Source organism: Lepisma saccharinum, chromosome 8, assembly GCF_977018435.1.
Source record: "Lepisma saccharinum chromosome 8, izLepSacc3.1, whole genome shotgun sequence".
Taxonomy (NCBI): Eukaryota; Metazoa; Arthropoda; class Insecta; order Zygentoma; family Lepismatidae; genus Lepisma; species Lepisma saccharinum.
In genome coordinates, this window is record NC_139236.1 from 82,712,071 (window position 1) to 82,729,477 (window position 17,407).

The following is a 17,407-nucleotide window of genomic DNA, read 5'->3' on the forward strand; positions in this document are numbered from 1 at the left end:
CTTGATGCAGATGTATGGTTATTGCCAATCCACAAAAATGCTACTCCTATAATAACAAGGTTAATGTTAATTTTGTTGTCAGGCAATACAAATTAGTTACGGGTGTTGTGATTATGCTCTCTAAAGTATAATATGCAACTAAAATTTAAATAAAACAATTCTTGCCAGAATTATCGCGGTGGCTAAGCTTTATTAGTGGTCTAATTTTGGTCAAGCTTCAGAAATTCCTGGGTTCACATCTCGGCTTGTGCATGGGTGTCTTTTTTGAGAATTCTTCTATCAATTTCATCTTGCCATTACTGATCTTAAGTCGCAATTAGTCACAATGGTAGAAATGCTATGAAAACTAATTGAAGTCCAAAGAACCAGGCTCTAGGGTGTTTGAGAAAAACACAAGTCAAGAAATGAAATTTTGCAGCAGGCAGTTATTTATGTTTATTATTTTAATATGAAACATTTCAGGCATTATATACATCTTGAATCATCATTGTTAAGAATCTTTACGTGTGCCCAACATAAAATCATACTGAAAATATTTTCTTTAATTTATTCAGTATGACTTAAATGAAAGCAAGAAAAAATTGCAGTTTATGCCTTAAGCACTTTTTCCCAAACTCATAGATATTTCTTACTCATGTATGGACTCCTCTATTTTTATCATGTGTATTGAACATCAAATATACGAGGGCGTGCTGAAAAATAATGCTTTCTATTTTATTTTTTTATTTTTTTTGTTATGGTGTAAACGCATTTTCGTTTTTGAGCAACCATGCATTGTACTCATCACATTTTTCTGCTTCTTCATTGCACATTCCAAACTTCTATCGCAAGGGGGTGCTGAACTATCTCTAGGAAAATGGTAGCATGCAACTGTACTATGTCGGTGCACCTGAATCAGTGAGCGGTGACTGAGTTTCTAAACGCATAAAATATGACCCCAGTTGACATTTATGAATTCAGAATGAAGGCTTTCTATGAGGATGAATTTGTAGACCTCATACTGTACGACATTGGGCTATTCGTGCTTATAATGAAAACCTCAGCCGAGGAACTCTCAACATGTGTAAGAAAGAACGGAGTGGAAGGCTGCATACTGCAACTGATGAAGGTCATGGGAAAGATGTCGATGAACTCATTAGAGAGAACCGTCGCATAACCCAGGCGAGCCTGTATTCGAGTATGGCATATCACGGAAGCAAGTGCAGGCGACAATCGCAGATCTGGCATACCGAAAACTTTGTGCACAGTGGGTTGTCTCGGGAGCTCACTTCTGACATGAAACAGAAGAGACTGGACATTAGCCAACAGTTGCTTCAGTGCTGCGAACTTGGACATCAGCCAACAGTTGCTTCAGTGCTGCAAACTTGAAGGTGATGCGTTCCAAAGCTTAAAGAACACTTGAGAGGTGTTTACTTTCATGCCAATGATGCAGTGCAAACAGAAGTGAGGCAGTGGTTCCATCATCAAGATCAACAATTTTACAGTGAAAGCATTAAGAAACTGGTCTCTTGTTGGCAGATGTGTGTTATTCGCCAGAGCGATTATGTAGGAAAGTAATTGTGTATATATGGACAACAAAGTTCAAGAAAGTTACCTGCATATCTTTTATGCAAATACATTCAGTAGTTTTCCAATAAAAAAAATAAGAAGCATTACTTTTCAACCTGCCCTCGTACACACATGCATGCACACGTGGTGTATTAGAAAATGCATAACTGTGGAGGCATCTCGCCTTTTCATGCTAAGTGCGTGCTGTTGCTGATAATTCCACATTGCAAGTTTTTTTTTTTTCATTTTTTAGGTGCTTGTCTCTATTTGCTTCTTTCGAAGTCATGATCACACCAACTTCCTCGCATCCGAACTTAAAGCTCTTCCATGCCTAAAAGATCCTAAAAACACTACAAAAACGAACAAGTCAACAAACACAGGCATTCACAAACTTTTCTTGTTATACACATATGCTGATAACCCTTCAAGAGCAGTGTGGTGAACTTTGAAAATGTTGGTAGGGAGTTTGCTCTTTTTGCCCTCGAATCTGATGTTAGATATGGTGACTGGTATCAATCTGTGCCATCCCCTGTGGCAGAGTGGTTAGCACATCACACTATAATGCCAGGGGTCCCGGGTTCGAATCCCAGGCTGGGCATGGATGTTTGTGTGTGTCCATTAATCAATTTCATCATATCATCACTCATCCCCATCTTCGCAAATTAACCAAAAGGGGCATAAAATGCAAAGTAAAATAAAGCAAATCAATAACCATAACATTGATAGCAATCAGTGTCACGTGATCCAAGAGTTTAGTGTATTGCTGGAAACAATCCTCATTGTAGTGCTAATAGTCAGCTTTCTGACCTTCATCAGGTTCTAAATTGAGATTGTTATAACGGTTTGTTGATTTCAATTGGTTTGGTTTACTTTTCTTCCCTTTTCTGATAGTTTTAGCTAATTGCCAAGATGAGTATGAGGGATAGTATGATGAGGTTGATGAAGGGACATGCACAAGCAACATCATGTCCAAGCCTCGATTCGAACCAAGGACCCCTGGCATCATAGCATGCCGTGCTAACCAATCTGCCACAGAGGTCTGCTTGTAATTGTTATTAATTAATTTTGATGTTTACAATGCAGAGTACTTAACACATTATAATTCAATATTTTTAATATTTTTATCAATATATCAGTTGCATTTTTTTTCATATTTACTTTATTCTAGGTTTTTATTTCAAGTAACATATATTCAGAGAAACATGGTAGTTAAGAGAGAAATAGTAGTTGATGTGTATTTCTTGTTCCCAGCATGCAAGTTAAGGTTGGTAAGAATTTCTACAATTTCATACCCTTTCATATTCATGACTTGATTATGAGATACTATTTTTTAATATTTAATTTTTAATTAATTTTAAGACATATGAAACTTACCAGCATTTGAAGTTGCACTAGCATCTGTTTCATAAAGAGTGAAAATACATATTATGTGCTATTTGAAATTGAAAGAAGATGAATTTTGATCGAAATACTGAGGAATATAAGTAGTATACTCCTCATACTCACTATTAGTATTAATATAATAAATCTTAATATGCATAATTTCTTTATTTTTGGATTTGAACTATTTTTTTTTCTGTTACCTGATTTTAAAAATCGACTTTTTAAATATATCGTAAATGAAAATAAATCAAATTGTTTCTTCTTTAGAAATATCATCCTGTTCTGTAACTTACTTCTTACATGCCCATTACTTACATTTATGTTTCAAACATTTCTTAAATTTTCCTGCTATAATATAGGTAAACAAAGTATATGTAAATCGAAGGAATAGTAAATTTTAAATGAAACATAACAAATGTTATGTAGAAATGTTGATTTAAGAAAATTATTGCTTACCACCACCACCATTTGAAACTAAAGAAAAATTACTGTATTATTGATTAAAATGCCCTGAGCATATAATAAATATTATGAGAACCACACTGAATGTAAATAAACCTTAAAGGTTCCAAGCATTAACAAGATTGTTTGCAATAATTTGATGTAGTCAAAGATGTGAAGTAATTGGTTAGAGGATGGGATTTGTAGTAAAATCACAGGTCTGTTCTAGGTTCGATTCCCTTACCTTACCATCTGGCTCTACAGCCCCTTGTGGGCCTTGGCCTGTTCCACGACGTGCCTCCAGTTTTCTCTATTTTGTGTTCTTCTTCCCCATTCTCTTATTTCCATCTTCTTCAAGTCCTGGATGACTTCATCCCTCCATCTTGACTTTGGTCTTCCTCTTCTCCTCTTTGAGTACATTCTTTCTTTCATTATCTTCTTTGGCAATCTTTCCTCTCCCATTCTTTTGATGTGCCCCATCCATCTGATTCTTTGTGATTTTATGAATCTAACTATATCTTGTCCATCCAGTATTCCATATATTTCTTCGTTATTTCTGATTCTACATTCATCATTTGTCCTTACGTGTCCATAGGTTTTCCTGATTATTCTTCTCTCAAGAACTCGCAGGTGGTTTTCATCTTTCTTCGAAAGTGTCCACACTACAGAGCTGTACGTAATTACTGGTCTTACTAACGTTTTTTGTACTTTCATTTTAGTTCTCCTGTCAATTAACTTGCTATTGAATAACTTTAGATTGGCGTAGTATGCTTTGTTGCTTGCTTGTATTCTGTCCAAAAATGTTTTTGCTTATTTGATTGTTGTTATCTATTACCATTCCCAGGTATTGTATTTCTGTATCCTCTATTTGTATGCTGTGTATTTGTCTAAATCTGCTTTTAGGAGATACAATAATACATTTTGTCTTTTCGGTGTTTAGCTGTAGTCCTACTTTCTCTGTTTCTTTTTGCAGTTCTAGAAATACTTGTTTCATTGAATTTTCTGTCCTTGCAATGATAGTTACATCATCTGCATAGGTGCAGATTTGACGAGTCTTGGTAAATATAGTCTGTCTTTTGTTAATTGTACTAATGGCTTTATGAAGTGCAATGTTGAAAAGGGTAGTTGACAGCCCATCTCCCTGTTTTACTCTGCTGTTGATGTCAAAAGGAATACTTATATCATTTCCAATTTTAACTTTTGCTATTGTATGCTCAGTGATCATTTTTATTAGTCTCACTACTTTATCTGGCTAGTTTAATTGTTTCATGATCTGCAGTAATTCTTTTCTTCTTACACTGTCGTAGATCTGTTTGAAATCTGCAAAAAGCATGTTCATAATGCTTTTCTATTATCTGTCTTGTTATGAATAGTTGGTCTGTTGTACTTCTATTTGATCTAAATCTACGCTGATATTCATCTAGTATCCTCTCTGTGTAGTTTTTTAATCTCTCATTTAAGATTCCTGATAGTATTTTGTATGTTACATTCAGTAATGTTATGCCTCTTTAATTTGAGCATTCCAATTTGTCTCCTTTTTTATGTATAGGACATGATTCTCCATTCTGCATGCATTTTCTCCTCATTCCATATGCTGCTAATGAGCTCTGTTATTTATTTTATCATGCTTCCTCCTGCATTCTTTATCATTTCTGCCACAATGTCATCACTTCCAGGGGACTTGTTGGATTTTAACTTTTTGATCATCTTCTCTATTTCCTCTTTCCTAGGCGGTCCTATATTCATTTTGGTATTTTTGTTCGTCTCCTTATATGTCTCTATTGGTATCTCTTCTGCTTCTTCTATGTTAAGTTGCTCACTGAAGTATTCTACCCACCTGTTAATCACTTCATTTTCTTCTGTTATTATTTAGTCTTCTTTATTTCTGCATCCTATTTCTTTCCATTGGTATCCTTTCGTCATTTTGTTCATGGCAGCATAGAGTTTTCTGGTTTCATTCTGTCTATTCAAGTGTTGAATTTCTACTATCTTACTCTGTATCATCTGTTTCTTCTTCCTCTTGCATATTCTATTTGCTTGTCTCCACAGATCTCTGTATTTCTCATAGTTATTCCTGGTTTTCCTTTGTAGAAATTTTCCTCTTGCAGCATTATCCTTCTTTATTGCATTTCTGCACTCATCATCAAGCCACTCTTCATTTCTTCTAGTCTCTTGCTCTCCTATTACTTCTAAGGTTGCTTAGGTTAATATATCTTTTACTCTTACCCATTTATCTTCAATTGATTCTTCTTCTTGTATCAATGCTCTTCTTTCTAGTAACTTCTTCTCGATACTTTCTTGATTCATTCCTTTAATCTCCTTATCTTTAAATTTATCTGAATTCCATTTCTTCCTTACATCTCCTTTCCTCTTGTACATTTTATTTAACTTCTCTCTAATTTTTCCTTTTACAAGAAAATGATCTCAGTGGCAGTTTGGGCCTCTACAGCTTCTGACATCTAGTATTGATGAGAAGTGCCTTGCATTTATCAAAACATGGTCAATTTCGTTTACTGTATTGTCAGTTGACTTCCATGTACCTAAGTGTATGTTCTTATGTGGGTGGAATGTGCTTTTTATCACCATTTTGTTTCTTATAGCAAACTGATTAAGGAGCATCCCATTCTCGTTCGTTTCTTCATGTAGAGTGTGCTTTCCAGCTATTCCCTTCATGAAATTTTCTTTTCCTACTTTAGCATTAAAGTCTCCCATCACTACTAGCATATCATATTTTGGTACTCTATCTACAGTTTCTTCTAATAGATCGTAAAATTGATCTTTCTCGTTATCTTCTTTCTCGTTCGTTGGGGCTTGCACCGTTATCATGGTTATGTTTCTGAACATGCCCTTGAGTCTCAATTGACATATACGTTCATTTATTGGTTCAAACTGCAATATGTTTCTTCTCATTTGTTTGGTTATTATGAATCCAGTACCGCACAACCCTATTTTGTCCCTTGTTTCACTGTGTAACATAGTGTATTTGTGTTTATCTATCCTTACTCTATTGTATTTGGGTTTATCTATCCTTCCTCTTCCATGGCACCTTATCTCCTGGAGAGCGATTACATCTATTTTGTTGTTTATTACTATGTCTGCTATTTCCTGCATTATTCCTGCTATCTTCATGGTTCTTACGTTCCATGTTGCTATCATAATGTCATTATCCTTTTTTCTTTGCCAGAGTCGTTGTTTCCATAACTGCAGGTTCTTTTATGGGGTCTGGTTGCTGGCCATATGCCCAACCCCCAACCTGGAGGACCAGGTAATTTTTTTCAGGGTTTTCTTCCCCTAGGCCTTGTAGTTCCCTCTATTACCTGGAGGCCAGCAGTTCTGGTTTTGGTCTGCCCTGGGTATTTTTATTGCCCAGTACCCACTATATGTGGTAGGCATTCCCCTATCCACCACCTGGGGAGCCACCCATTAGGAGACCAGTAACTCCACGAAGGAGTTTTTTTAGGTGCTTTTTTCTATTTGTTTTTTCAAAGTCATGATTACACCAACTTCCTCGCATCCGAACTTAAAGCTTTTCCATGTCTAAAACATCCTAAAAACACTACAAAAACGAACGCTTCGACAAAGACAGCCATTCACAAACTTTTCTTGTTACACACATATGCTGATAACCCTTTGAGAGCAGTGTGGTGAACTTTGAAAATGTTGGTAGGGAGTTTGCTCTTTTTGCCCTCGAATCTGATGTTAGATATGCTGACTGATACCAATCCGTGCCAGCCTCTGTGGCAGAGTGGTTAGCACATTGCACTACGATGCCAGGGGTCCCGGGTTCAAATCCCAGACTGGGCATGGATGTTTGTGTGTGTCCATTAATCAATTTCATCATATCATCACTCATCCCCATCTTTGCAAATTAACCAAAAGTGGCACAAACTGCGAAGTAAAATAAAGCATATCAATAACCATAACAATGATAGCAATCAGTGTCACGTGATCCAAGAGGTTAGTGTACTGCTGGAAACAATCCTCATTGTAGTGCTAAGAGTCTGCTTTCTGACCTTCATCAGGTTCCAATTTGAGATTGTTATAACGGTGTTGATTTCAATCGATTTAGTTTGGTGTACTTTTTTTCCCTTTTCTGGTAGTTTTAACTAATTGTGAAGATGAGAATGAGAGATTGTATGATAAGGTTGATGAAGGGGCATGTACAAGGAACACCATGTCCAGGCCTCGATTCGAAGAAAGAACCCCTGGCATCATAGCAAGCTGTGCTAACCACTCTGCCACAGAGGTCAGCTTGTAATTGTTATTAATTAATTTTGATGTTTACAATGCAGAGTACTTTACACATTATAATTCAATATTTTTAATATTTTTATCAATAAATCAGTTGCATTTTATTTACTTTATTGTAAGTTTTTATTTCAAGTAACATATATTCAGAGAAACATGGTAGTTAAGAGAAAAATAGTAGTTAAATGTATTTCTCGTTCCCAGCATGCAAGTTAAGGTAGCACTTACTACCACAAAGTTTCGGTTGACAATTTGGTAAGAATTTCAACAATTTCATGGCCTTTCATATTCATGACTTGATTATGAGATACTATTTTTTAATATTTTATTTTTATAATCAGTTCTAAGATATATAAAAACTTACCAGCATTTGAAGTTGCACTAGCATCTGTTTCATAATGAGTGAAAATATATATTATGTGCTATTTGAAATTGAAAGATGACGAATTCTGATCGGAATACTGAGGAATATAATATATTCTTCATGCTCACTATTAATATTTTAATATAATAAATCTTAATATTCATAATTACTGTATTTTTGGATTTGAATTATTCTTTTTTTTTCCATTGCCTGATTTTAAAAATCCACTTTTTAAATATATCATAAATAAAAATAAATCAAACTTTTTCTTCTTTAGAAATATCATCCTGTTGTGTAACTTACTTCTTACATGCCCATTTCTAGAAACAAATCACTTACATTTATGTTTCAAACATTTCTTAAAGTTTCCTGCTATAATATAGGTAAACAAAGTATGTTTTTAAATATAAATTGAAAGAAAAGTAAATTTTAAATGAAAAATAACAAATGTTGTGTAGAAATGTTGATTTAAGAAAATTATTGCTTACCACCACCACCATCTGAAACTAAAGAAAAATCACTGTATGATGAGGTTGATGAAGGGGCACGCACAAGGAACACCATGTCCAGGCCTCGATTCGAACAAAGAACCTCTGGCATCATAGCATGCTGTGCTAACCACTCTGCCACAGAGGTCTGCTTGTAATTGTTATGAATTAATTTTGATGTTTACAATGCAGAGTACTTTACACATTATAATTCAATATTTTTAATATTTTTATCAATAAATCAGTTGCATTTTATTTTGATATTTACTTTATTGTAAGTTTTTGTTTCAAGTAACATATATTCAGAGAAACATGGTAGTTAGTTAAGACAGAAATAGTAGAAATGTATTTCTCGTTCCCAGCATGCAAGTTAAGGTAGCACTTACTACCACAAAGTTTCGGTTGACAATTTGGTAAGAATTTCTTCGATTTCGTGCCCTTTGATATTCATGACTTGATTATGAGAAATTATTTTTTAATATTTTATTTTTATAATCAGTTCTAAGACATATAAAAACTTACCAGCATTTGAAGTTGCACTAGCATCTGTTTCATAAAGAGTGAAAATACATTATGTGCTATTTGAAATTGAAAGATGACGAATTCTGATCGGAATACTGCAGAATTTAATATATTCCTCACACTCACTATTAATATTTTAATATAATAAATCTTAATATTCATAATTACTGTATTTTTGGATTTGAATTATTCTTTTTTTTCTGTTACCTGATTTTAAAGATCCACTTCTTAAATATATCATAAATAAAAATAGATCATTTTTTTTCTTTAGAGATATCATCCTGTTGTGTAACTTACTTCTTGCATGCCCATTACTAGAAACAAATCACTTACATTTATGTTTCAAACATTTCTTACATTTTCCTGCTATAATATAGGTAAACAAATTATATGTTTAAATATAAATTGAAGGAAAAGTAAATTTTAAACTAAACATAACAAATGTTATGTAGAAATGTTGATTTAAGAAAATTATTGCTTACCACCACCACCATTTGAAACTAAAGAAAAATCACTGTATTATTGATTAAAATGCACTGAGCATATAATAAATATTATGAGAACCACACTGAATGTAAATAAACCTTAAAGGTTCCAAGCATTAACAAGATTGTTTACAATAATTTGATGTAGTCGAAGATGTGAAGTAATTTGTTAGAGGACGGGATTTGTAGTAAAATCAGGTCTGTCATAGGTTCGATCCCCACCACCGTAAAGAGAAATTTCACTTGAAGACGAGAGAAGATGGACTTTCTAGAAACATAGTGTTAGAATAAGTATAGTTTAAAACACTAGACAACGGATAATGTCCAATTAACATTGCATGCTAATTTCAACAATGTAGTATTATAAGATCGGAGAAGTTTGTATTTATTAGGATGGGTAGATAATGTAGACAGAAGAAAATATTTTGTCCGAGCTACTATGAATTAAATTATTTCAACCACAGCCTATTACATCTGTCAAATTATTAAAAGGTATTACAATTATGTTCAAAGAATTTTGGGGCTACTTTACCCCTTGCCAAAATGAGATGGGCACAATATACCCTGTACTGCCCTTCCCTACATTTCTGGCCCAGTTTCAATCAAGTTTTATAAAATTGCACTAATTGACTGTTACATCAAATGTAAACTACCTAAGATATACAGGGTGTCATTTTAATGGCACCCACGGACCATGGAAGTGTATAGAGGGCATCAAAACAAACAACTTTTCTCAGTAACATTTTTCTCGTTGGTGCATCATTTCGGCGCTAGTCGTTCAAGAAAGACTGTTTTGCCACCTGAATGCTGGCAACCACACACATTTGATTGCATTTGTGACGTCATATCTTGTCGCGGAGGGATGCGTTCCAGGGTTGCCACAAACACACATATTCTGTGAAAAATGACATAGCTACAATCAGCCACATTATGTACTGTAAAACCAAACTAGAAAACACGTTCTGTAATCTAACAGGAAGTAAACAAATGATACGAAAAATGGTAAAAAGAAAATAGAATTCAAGTGGAAGTAGTCATATCGAATTTTGTCTCAGCTTACATGTAAAATATTTGCAAATCTAGTTACCAAGTTGGTATCTACAATTTAGTCTATCCACTTCATCCTTCTGATACTAGTTGTCTGTTACACACTGAACGGATGACAAAATAGAAATGAAAGAACTCAGAATTCCAAAGGTAAGCAACACTTAAAATAATGTATATTCAGTGCATTTTGAAGCAAGTGACAAAAATGGTTGAAAAAACAGGGATATAAGTAGTAGTAATACAAGCTCTCAGACGACTGTGTTTATCTATGCACCGAATACACATGTAATAGTTTGCAACTGTGAACAGGGCAGTATATTCGCTACTGATTCATCATTAGCTTGTTACTGTGGTTGTACGTGTTTTAGCCGTAATGTAACAACGTGAACCTCAGATACTTCTGTTATCAGCACAAAAGTACCACAAGGCATCTGGACACAAACCTGTAGACATCAACCTTGCAACGAGATTTGCAAATATAATTGACATGTAGCTGGGCATAAACAGCCACATGTAAGCAGTAAGTCCAATAAAAATTATTGTTGTTGATATTTGACATGTAGGGTGAGACAAAATCCGATATTGACACTTCATTTTGAATACTTTTTTTTACCATTTCTCATATCGTTGATTGACTTCCCCTTCCCCTGAGATGACTGCTGATCTTCTAGCTGGTAGGCTATGATGTTCGGTCTACTGGATGCGTTTCTCGATTCGTTTTACACCTAATCATGTGGTTGGTAGTTTGTCAATTTCCACAAAATTTGTGTTTTCCTTGCAACCCTGCCGTGCGCTGTTTCGCCGCAGGAAATGATGTCACAGATACCATCAAATGTTGTGTTGGGTTGCCAGCATCCAGGCAGCAAAAGGTCTTTTTTGAACAGCTGTAACGTCGAATCGACGCACCGAGAAAAATGTTACTGAGAAAAGTTGTTTGTTTTGATGTTCTCTATACAAATCTGTGGTCCGTGGGCGCCATTAAAATGACACCCTGTATATATATTGCAATGTGCCATATTCAACACATGTATTGTTTTTCATAATTTATTTTGTTGATATACGAGGGCCATCTGGAAAGTAGTATCCATTCGAGCCATATGGAGCTCTAGTGACGCAAGTAGCCACCGTTCAAGGTCAAACGACTTCAGTTGACTGTCTGCTCAGTGTGTGCGAAGTTTAGTAGCACTGTCATTGTAGTTATTGTTTCTGTGAGTGTTTACAATGTTCGAAAAAATTGAAAATGCTGCCACTTGTGAAGTTAGGGCTGTGATCAGATTTCTCGATGCCAGGAATGTGTGATATGTGATATTCACCATCAATTAAAGGATGTTTATGGAGACAATGTTATTGCTGAGTCCTCTGTTCAGCGCTGGTGTCGAAACTTTAACTCGGGAAGGAAGAACCTCGAAGATGATGAACGTTCCGGGTGCCGGTCTGTCATTACGGACAAACTGCTGAGTGCAGTTGACGAATTCATCAAGAATGATCGGTGCGTCACACTGGATGAAATCAGTGAACAGTTCCCTGATGTTTTACGAACAATTCTTTATGAAATTGTCAAATATCATCTGAAGTATGGGAAAGTTTGTGCATGGTGGGACCCTCGCTTCCTTACATTTCTTAGGGATGAGGAACTGAAAGAAGGAGTGACTAATTTTCTCAGTGGACTGGCGGAAGAGGAATATGGAGCTGGGTTACAAAAACTCATCACACGTTATGACAAATGCTTAAATGTACATGGAGATTATGTAGAGAAGTAGTTAAAAGTTTGTTGTTAACAATTACAAAGTTTTTTTTTAAAAAATATGTGTTAGTTTTTTTAAAAATTAAAAAAACTGTTACTACTTTCCGGATGGCCCTCGTATCTAATATTCTTTTTGGGTGGTACGTATAGTAGTTAATATTTACTGGTGATTAGTGATTCAAATATTAAATCCAAAGTATATGCACAATTTATTGGTTAAGCTCTGACTTAAACCAGTTTATTCTTCATTAGCTTCCTTTTGCACAAAATCACTTTTAATTTCTTCAACTGTTTTTTTCCCTTAATAAACTCGAATGTATTTAGTTCAATCTGCACTAAGAATATTTTATATCATTTGGTAGCATATGTCGAGAAAATCAGGAAACTTGTAAATTTCTTTGTTTGTATAGGGCTATTTTAAGAAAATAAACACATATGCACATTTTAGAACAGAGTTTGTAATACCACATTTAAAGTGAATATGCTCCATCTTACCTGCATTTGAATTAGCAATAGCATCTGTAACAGATTGACAAAATGTTGCGTTAATTATTGCATTGATAGTTGTATCTTACATTTTAGTGTTTCATAGTTGATTCTCCGACAAAGGGAAATAGTGACTACAAGTTCACAATATATAAAAGTACATATTGTATTATTACTACTTCACAGCCAGCATGTGCTAGCATTTATTTATGCTAGCAATATCACCATTGTGGTTTGTATAAATGTTAATTTGCTGAGATTGAATCAAGTGGCAATGTGTTTTTATGTATCATGGCAATATTGTTATATTTCCACATATATGAAATCATTTATCACAATTTTATCCTTTTCGTGCTTAAATTACCAGTTTTTGTTTATTTTTACTTTTAATAATATTGTTTCTACATTTCATATAAACTCATCCATGCAAGGAAATTTGTATAATTATGCAAAGCATTCAGAAAAATAATAATATTTTTAAATATATCATCATTAGCACAAGAGATTAAGATTTTTACCATTAATTGAATAAAAATGATCGTACAAAGTTTTAATATGTTACATATTGGAAGGAAATTGAGTAACTTACCCCCACCTCCTGTTGTTCCATGTTCATTTTCACCTTGATTTTCTTCATATTCACCATTCCAGTCTCCCTCGCTAAGTTCTGAGTCATCAGGATTATTTTCTTCGTTATCATGTTCAGATCGATCTGAAAGTACATGATATATGAATCAAATACAATCAGTATAAACCACATATAATTACCGTATTTACTCATGTATAATGCACACTTTTTTCCAAAATTTTTGTCACCAAGAACTATGGTGTGTATTATGCATGGAATAATTCGGACAGCCAACATGAAACTGTACATGCTCATTCCATGATTTTGTGACACCTGCATTGATTTTGTGGTTACGGAACCCTGTCACGTTATATATCATTGTAAAGCTTAAATTCTGTAGTTTCTGAATATGATAACAGTATTCCATTCAAGATGGCGACACTAATGTGCAATGCGGTTGAAATGAACTCATCACAAAATGAAGGAACATTTTGATGTTTATGGTACTTTGGATGAACGAAAAGATAAGGAAAAAGAAAATAATAATTAAAATGCATTACTGGCCAAATAATGACATTTTTGGAGTGTGTAATACCTTAATGGAAGAAATCTTTTGTTGCTAACTGCTAATTTGAAGGTCCTGGATGTGCCCTCCTATATATGTTACATTAGTCATGGAAAAAATCTATATTTTGAAGATTTTTTTTAGAAAATGTAAAGAGGAAATGAGCAAAACTGCATATAAAACTCGAAAGGCCATGTCTCACAATTTTTCACTTTGTAATATAATGTTCCACTACACCAACAAAAGCAGTCTATTCTGGCAGAATTCATGCATTCATCTCCTACAACTAAGAAAGCCATTTCTTGCACCTGAATTATACTGTACATTATATACAAGATATAATTGTTTGTTACTTTTCCCTATCAAAAACCAGGGTGCGCATTGTTCGCACGTAAATATGGTAATTGATTCAGTCAAATTAATTTGATTGTGTTGAATGTATTATATTCAACTTGATGTCATCACACAGCACGCTTTCAGAAGAAACAGTAGAATACGCATAAAGTTCAGCAAAGTGATTCATAGGTGTTAAGAGAAGCGCATGAGAAAGTTTATGATATTTTACATGCACACATTCTTGTTATTATCATACCTTGAATCACTTCGGCAGAGATCATACAAACAATGTCTACTCCACCAGTTTTCAACACAGGATCTGATATATTTGCTGGAAATATGGCAGTGAGCATGATTTTGCACAATTAATTGTGGGTGAAATTGTTCGATGAATATTATCTATCCATAGTGCATTCTAATGCAAGTCTGTTGGATAGTGTGAATGTTTAACCTTTATGAAAAAGGTACACAATGCAACATGTGAAATTACTGGATCTACCTTACGTAATATAGGGCAATGATATCGTTTGGACCTAGACATGCCTATGTCATGTGTTGAATATTTTCACTATATTTTGTAAGTATAACGTGCACATATACTACTCCAACAGGTTTGATTTGATTTGATTGGTTTGCTTTATTTTACTTCACTTTTGTACCAATTTTGGTTATTTGAGAAGGTGGGGATGAGTGATGATATGATCAAATTGATGAATGGACACTCGCAAACATCCATGCCCAAGCCAGGATTTAAACCTGGGACCCCTACCGTCATAGCATGATGAGCTATGATTGGAGTAGCCAGACTCTGCCATGGGTCTGGCTACTCCAACAGGTAATTAAACTAATGCACGAATTATTTCCTTACCACTACATCATATATTTACAGCAGGTTTTGTGAAACATTTTGCAGAAGAAAATATCATTCTACCATTCATGATTGGTCCATACATAATAGAGAGAAGTCACCAAAACTGACATACCATTTTGTTTTTTACACTTAACTCGGAGTAGAGGAGAGAAACCATTAGTCCTACATGACATGACAATGTTACAAAACAAAATTTGTTGAAACCACACACGGAAAAAAAATGCACTTGAAAGGCATTAAAGTGTGTTTATTGGCCCTTACCATGAAGCAGGTTTAGAATTTGATCTATTTTTGAATATCATATGTAAAGATAACGGAAAACTATATCATATGATAATAGTGTGAGTATGTTTCTGTGTGTTGAACTGTACTTTAATACATCAATTGATGTGGTTTTTTTTTATGCACCTTCCTGCATCTTTCTTAATGATGCACTTAGACATTTGGTCTGAGCTCATGCTTTATGAATTTTTGTTTCATCTGCTGCATTTACTTTTCTATGTTCAGATGCACATGATGTACCAACTTTCATTAACCCTTAAATGCACAGCGTTACCATATGGTAACGCTCAACATTTGGACACTTTCGCACTGGAGGCTTGTCTACATTGAGTGTCTAGATGGATCTAGAGCCAGGAGTCGCTCTAGAACATCGTTTCTCAACCTATGGGGCACGACCTACTGCTGGGTCCTGAGAGGGGCATTTGGAGGGTGACGAAATTGGGTTCGAAAATTTATTTCCTGTGTCTTAAAAACCTATTACATTTAAATTAATTGTTTTTAACAATTTTAATTGAACCTGTGTTGTACGTTGTCTAAACTCTACATTTCTGTTATTCACGCTCAACCATTGCTTTTACCGGCATCTCTCAATTTCGGCATGTGTGTTTAGTTAGATGTTAGACTAGAGTAAATTAGTCTTTTGAATTACGTATTTACTTTTCTAGAATAAAGTATGTGTAATTTGTTGAAGCAAGTGTAAAATATGGCATTTAAAAGTACTGGATGTTAGCAAAGGTATGATTACAGAAGGTCGTTCGGGATCTCTGAGGACAATGTTGGAAGGGTGATAAGTTCATGAAAACCCATGTCGTCACCAACGATCATGCTCAATTGGAAAACCAGCATTCCGCGCTATAGCCCAACAACGTAATTTCCATTGCAACAGACTTTTCCGGAGAGTTATCATGTCCAACTTTTCCCACTCCTACTGACAGGCTTTCCAGAGGCCATTGAGAGTGCGTGGACATCTCTTTCCTAAGGCCCGTTTTAGGTGTCCAAATGCACAGAAGTCCATGGGTGACCCATCTGGCGCCTTGACCGGAATGTCGCTGCAAGGAATTGCACGGATGCCAGTTTCCACCTCCATTCGCTGTAAGAACAGACGAGTCGAACGGGAGGTATGGCTGGATGCTTTATCTTGGTGCACCCAGACCTGGTTTTTGGCCCCCCCATACAGTGCCGGGATATCTATGTTATAAATGGGTGTTAAAACCTCATCCTGATAGTACGTGGAGTTCACCTTCACATTATTAGCTACACGGCGAATTGCTAGCTTGCCATTATAGCAGTATCCAGCGATGATCATGAAACCCCGTGGAAAACTTTCCTGGCATTCTCGATACAATGTTTGATAATTGTTTTTGTCGCGAGGGCAGTAGTAAATCGCGTGGGGGTTTGTGACAGTCACTAAGGTAGACATATGCTTCGTCTAATGTCACCACATTTCTCCATCTCTCTCCTGCAAGATAGGTCTCATAGAGCTTTCTAGCGTTTGGTCGACGTTCCGCAATGTGACGAGGCAACAGCTTGTGAACTCGCCGCTTATGCCGCATTTCTAGTTGCAGGTCCTTCTTGATTATGGTGTTCACTGTTGACACAGACATTCCCAACTTACGTGCGATACTTCTTTGGGGGGCAGGGTTACCACCTGACACAAGGGCCTTCACTTTTCTCACTATGTCCGGTGTACGACTCGTAGCTGCTCGTGGATTTGCCTGTTTCTTCCCCTGTGGAATTAGGCCCAGTCGGTCTTTGCCTATTTTGTTGAATACCGCACCGATCCCGTTCTTCGATATCACAAAACCACGATTCTTGCACATTCCTTTGATTGCCGAATAGCTATATTTAGCATCGGAAAGGGCTGTTATGTAGTCCTCCCAGTATGGTTCAATTTTCTTCGGCATCGTTGTAGGTAAATGGCACAACACTCTGCACATGCGTTCTCGGTACTGACGTGACTCAGCATGCACCGTTTGGACGGACTGACGTTGATAACAGCGCCGCCAGCGGCTTTCAAAATCGTCACCAG

General features: G+C 35.5%; 1 protein-coding gene across 1 annotated transcript in view; it reads right to left on the minus strand.

Annotated features, from left to right (window-relative positions):
- The window catches only part of LOC145991865 (uncharacterized), a 207,070-nt gene that overhangs the window by 103,956 nt on the left and 85,707 nt on the right, over positions 1–17,407 (minus strand). Inside the window, exons 43-50 of the mRNA XM_083127903.1 lie at positions 13,346–13,468; positions 12,766–12,789; positions 9,477–9,494; positions 8,995–9,018; positions 8,473–8,490; positions 7,985–8,008; positions 3,388–3,405; positions 2,923–2,946 (exon numbers count right to left, since the gene is read on the minus strand). Coding sequence (XP_082984029.1) covers positions 2,923–2,946; positions 3,388–3,405; positions 7,985–8,008; positions 8,473–8,490; positions 8,995–9,018; positions 9,477–9,494; positions 12,766–12,789; positions 13,346–13,468 — 273 coding nt within the window. The remainder of the gene's footprint in view (positions 1–2,922; positions 2,947–3,387; positions 3,406–7,984; positions 8,009–8,472; positions 8,491–8,994; positions 9,019–9,476; positions 9,495–12,765; positions 12,790–13,345; positions 13,469–17,407) is intronic.